This window comes from Mercenaria mercenaria, unplaced genomic scaffold (assembly GCF_021730395.1).
Source record: "Mercenaria mercenaria strain notata unplaced genomic scaffold, MADL_Memer_1 contig_992, whole genome shotgun sequence".
Taxonomy (NCBI): domain Eukaryota; kingdom Metazoa; phylum Mollusca; class Bivalvia; order Venerida; family Veneridae; genus Mercenaria; species Mercenaria mercenaria.
In genome coordinates this window covers 410-5,990 of record NW_026463912.1, presented here as the reverse complement: position 1 = coordinate 5,990, position 5,581 = coordinate 410, and the positions used below count along the sequence as shown (strand labels likewise).

General features: G+C 33.5%; 1 protein-coding gene across 1 annotated transcript; it reads right to left on the bottom strand.

Moving 5' to 3' along the window:
- Positions 1–482: 482 nt before the first annotated feature.
- Positions 483–4,989, bottom strand: LOC123542004 (E3 ubiquitin-protein ligase TRIM33-like). Its single transcript, XM_045327631.2, has one exon. The coding sequence runs from the start codon at positions 4,808–4,810 to the stop codon at positions 3,911–3,913; it is 900 nt and encodes a 299-aa protein (XP_045183566.2). The 5' UTR covers positions 4,811–4,989; the 3' UTR covers positions 483–3,910.
- Between the last annotated feature and the right edge of the window lie 592 nt (positions 4,990–5,581).

Below are 5,581 nucleotides of genomic sequence, written 5' to 3'. Positions count from 1 at the left end.
TATTTAGATACTCAATATCTAAAGCCAAAAATGCACCAGAGGCCACCATTTACATATAAGTACCTACATTTAAAACTGTCCAGGGGCCCCATTGCAATACAAACCTGCACTCGGTAAAACACGCCTTTACATTCACGCCTTTGCTGCCTTTGCCTTTTCAAGCATTTCTGGATCCGGGATTTCAAAGTTTCTTTTCATTTCATAAATTTCGGTAGTTTTAACAACAAGATTATCTTTTTAAAGAGAGTATTAGCATGTCAATAAACAGGAATTATCGAATATCTTCATGGAAATTATTCCGGTAATCATGTGTAGAAAACAACAACAACTAAACGGTGATAATACAAATAAAATCACAAGTCGAACAGTTTATATATTTACTTTGACATATACTCGTATACTTAAACTACATACGGTATAAAGTACCTGTCAGTTATTGTACTTTTCAGGTGAAAAATTTAAAATTTACAATTAACTGGAAACTATCAATAGATTTTATTCACCTCAACCCGTTGCACATACCATATTGACTTATACATTTTCAAACATTGCTTTGTTTGCCTATACAAAAACATTTCAAAAGTATCTAAATACAAGGTGCAAAACAACAAAGAACTTAATCTATTTCGAAATTATTTTACCATGCATCTATTGTTCGTTGATAATAGAACATACACAAGAATATAAAACGTACGAATTCCTATGCTTTAATTTCTGAAAAGTTATACCTCAAAGTTAGAAATGCAAAAGGTGTAGATTAGATAGTGAAAAATATATTGCATACATGTACATATACGATATAAGATATACCAGAAAATAATAAATATCAAGATAAATACCGCAAAATGATAACCAGTTTAACCTATTTCATCTAATTAATTTTTGCCATTATATTTTGTTCCTTGAGAAAAAAACATGCATAATAATTTTTAAACGTACGAATTCCATTGTTTTGATTGCTAAATGTTTAACTTCAAAGTAATAGCGCGGCTACACATGGCAAATTATTGGATATTTAAAAAGGCAAGTAGTTAACATATACTCTGTTTTATACGCCGTAAAACACAATAAACCATTCAACATACAGATTCTTACGCAAGAAACATGTACGATGTGAGTTGTGGAAGTACAGATGACGAAGATAAAAGGTAAGAGTAGATTTCCCGGAAGCATTGAGCACCCGAAACAGCTGTAGAACCGAGCATTTGTAAAGCAGGCCCAAACCAAAAAGAGGCTGTAACTGAAAAATATTACAGATGAGGTGCTTCAAATCCAATAAGTACATTTTATTTTTATGCAGAATATAGCAAAAAGGGGTGGATGTAAAAAGACGCGGAGTGGAAAGTGGAAGAAGGATAAATACTTAAAAGGGACTGCTACGTTCCTTAAACACAGTCTCTAACAAGCTTCATGTGTTTATAATCAACATGTGTACTTTCTAAAAAAACGTTTAAAAGACTTTGTCAGAGCTCCCGTGGAAAAATCAAATAAACGTCCAAACAAAAGTGTTTCTAATCCATCTTAAAATCTTAAACAAACTCATTTTTATGAATCCGATTACGTAGACGAAAATACACGTACATATTTATATACCACCGTTTGCATTTCGAAATATGACAGGAAAACTGAAAGGGGTCAAAGAAATTCTTTAAAGGGCCAATCATCCTCACAGTATGATTCAAATACACAGAAGTATTCTTTATTTACTGGAAGGCCAATCAGTCACGTAATTGCATTAATTGTTGATAATGTAAAAGAAGGTTTAATTTTTCAAACATTTTTATAAATAATATTTACTAATACATTTATCTTCGTTAAAGTCTTGTTGTACAGAATCGTAATCAAATGTCAGGACACTATCATTTACAAAAAAAAATCAAAACAGTTTTAACCTTTAACAAAATCCAATGCAATAGTCATATAAACAGACAAGACTATGTACATGGTAAATCAGAAGAACAAGTTATTTTAACGTTAAATGCAATTTAAAATAAAATTTACTTAAATGAGGATTTTTAAAAAGGGAACAAACAGGTAGTTCAAGAAATGTTTTAAGAAAAACAAGTTATCATAACGAGAGTGTACTATTTATCACAAAAGTTTAAACATATCTTGTATAGTATGAAACTGTAGACTTACACCACTTTAGAGTATGAACAGGTGTATACATATTACGGTTTGATTTATGCATTGTTGTATAAACATTATTCATTGATACACAGTACAATAATATACATTAAGTGATTGCACAATGATTTTTTCACTCGCTCTGTCACGTACAACATTCGGCAAACAACGAAGAAAACATTGTAGGTCTTAAATGTTTTTGTTGAGGAAATCTATAAAAATGGTCATATAAAACTATAACGATAATATGTATAAAAATGCTAGGTTTAGTGTCACACCGACACAGTTCAGGTCGTATGGCGATTTATCCAGTGTTTTGGTTTAAGAAGTATTTATCAAGGGCGACTACTTGGATAGACCCACCAAACTCCCGTAAGCAAGCTGGATGGTTCCATTTCATGCAGACTTCTACACTTCAAGAGAGGTGTCGAACAAGGCGAGGGGTAAGTGATTCAAAGTCACCTCTAGGCCACGGAGGTCCATTGTGATACACGGTATAAAACTGATATTCATTTAGAACAGACTTATAGTTCGAAATGCTACCAAAGAAAATGTTCTCAAAATTACAAAATAAAACTAGTGTAAGCAAATAGAATTCTGGAACATAACAATAAACTGATACAAATAATAACGTTAACATAACACACTTATATGTATATATGTATTTAAAGGAAAGAAGACAAAGACATTTATATTTAACTTCACAAATTTTTCACGCAGAACAAAGTTGCTCTACGTTATTTTAAATTCTTTGTCAATCAATAATCATATGCACATTTCCAGCGCAACTCTGAGCTAACTATACTTTTTTGCAAGCTGCAAAGTGGCACTAGCTGAACGTTATAGTTTGGAAGTACATGTATATATATTTAGCTGTATTTTGACATTCTGCCAAACGAATGACTACACGGTCTTAATTATGAATCTGAGATACTGCTGACAACATTATGTGATTTTAAATACATGCAGACTATTGCAGCATGTTTCGTCACCTTTTCCACAACTGACATAGAGCTTGTTCTTTTTCTTCGATATTGCAACAGCTAACGGACCTTTCACACCCTCACTCCCATCTAATACTGTTGTAGTTTTTGATAGGTCATCTGAAAACTGAATTACCATATCACACGTCTTTGCACATGCGTATACCGAACCGGAACTGCTGACAGCAAGGCCCAAGAAATTCGAGTCTTCATATTTTGCCGTAACGTCTCCGCCTATTGACATACGAAAAATACACTTTTCAGAAAGTCTGTAAAGTATATCTGCTTTCCATTGGGACTTAAACCTATAGATTTTGCTTCTGTTACTAGCCTTTTCCCAGTTTCATCGACATCAAATGAGCGAATTACCTGACCATTTAATTTCATAATTTGCAGTTTTGACATGATATTATCAAAAGTTACAAACAAAAGTTCACTGTCATAGAAAATGCCTCGGCATTTTCCGTCTGTTTTTATTTGTTCAGTTTTTGTAAGACCCGATGATGTAGACAATAGCTGGATTATCTTTTCATCTCTCAATGTCACGGCGAGTCGGTCTGGCGGAATGACTGTGATGTCACGTGGACTTGAGGATAACCCAATTTCAGAAATAATTTTGTCGTAGCTAACATCCACTATTTTCACGTTTTTGTTTGCTTTGTCAGCAATAGCCAACTGATCGGATGACATGAAAGCCAGTCCTGTTGCGTAGCATGTCTTTTTGTCGTCTTTACTTTTGATATTGATGTGGCACATTGGTTGTGTGCTTACATGTTCTGGTGCATTACAGGGACCCAATTCTAAGTCTTTAATATGTATCGTACCGAACATACTGTCTTTTGTAAGAAATGTGTTGAGTTCGGTGCTCTTTTGAAATTTGCATTCTTGTTTGCATAGCTTTGTAGATAATCCATAAGTCTGGGACTGATACTCCGAAATCTAGCAAAAGATTGCTTAACCTCATAGAACAATGTGTTGTACTTTTTATCTTTTATCATACTTTTTGTTTTAGCTTCTGTGTCTACAATGTTCTTTACAAGTGACTGATAAGCTTTCTTCAACGTGTCCATTGTTTCAATGTTCTTCTTTCTGTATGCTGTTACTTCTTCTTTCAAATCACTCTCGAATTGATCAAGTTCTTTTATTATTTCCTTTCTCGTATCCTCGACAGCAGAAATAACCTTTGCATATGCTGTTTCAATCTCAACCATATTCGCTTCTATCTTGTTCATACCCAATTCGCACCTTTCTTTCAAGTTATTTACATTTGCCTGGAAGCTCAAATACTCATCGCCTTTCAAAAATTGCTCCGACACTTCTGGGATGAAATCAATTTCACAAAGTTTATGTGACAATGTCATACAAATCACGCATCCAAACGTTTCATGAGCGCGACAATATAACTTGATCTCCTCGTTTTGATGTGTAAGACAGTTCTGTAATTTATCACTTGCAACAGTTGTTGATGAACTATCAACGATCTTGTTGACAATATGATTCCTTGTGGGTGTGGCCTTACCGTGATTTCTTATACAACTGGTGCATAAATATGTCCTACAGTTCTGGCAATATCCATTCACATTTACTGTCTGACCATTTAATTCACATGCATGACAATATAAACCAGTGTCCTCTTCTGAACCAAAACGCAAAGTCTTTGACAACAGGTTGCTCAAAGGCCTTCTACCTGATACCTCCATTTTTTACTCAGTTGTACTCCCGATCTTAATGGTTTACAACTCCTTTTTATCACATTTAATTGGAAATATTAGGTATGGTAAAACAATTATAGGCACCACAATATTTCTAATTCAGATCCTTATAACTCACGAGACAATATTATGCATAAAGAAAATCCCGACTTACCCGTTTAACCGTAAGACAGAGTTTTAAACTTAAACTGTAAACGAAACAAATTCAGGTTGAAGGCCCGTCGTTAATTATTGTAAATTAGAAGAATTCGTTTCGCCAGTAATGCAACATATATCTAAAACTGATATGGTTATATAATTTGTTAAACAGAAATTCTATGCCACGTTCATTACTATGCCAATCACTGTTTTCATGAAAAATTATCAAGTAACATAAATATTTTACAAGTAAAAGTATCAAGATGAGCCTCAAAGTTTTACTTTGATTTTATCTCGTGTCAAAATTTATGTCCATTGATATCACGAGAAAACATGTATAATAAGTAGGGGCATACTTTAATTAGGCTTGATAAATTTGCCATGTCTTATTTGAAATCTAGAACGTTGTACATATAACTGATAAACAGATAGGCGCACGTAACGATCGAAAGTATGGTCATGTGATTAATATTTATTTTACTGTGCATCATCAATGCCTTTTTTTATGCGACAGCTTAAACCTCGTAGTGTACACGTCCGATTATTGTTCACTAATTCAAGGTTAACATTGTATCACAGTTGGTAAAGAACAACATCTTTTCCAAAAATAAAGCTGTCAAA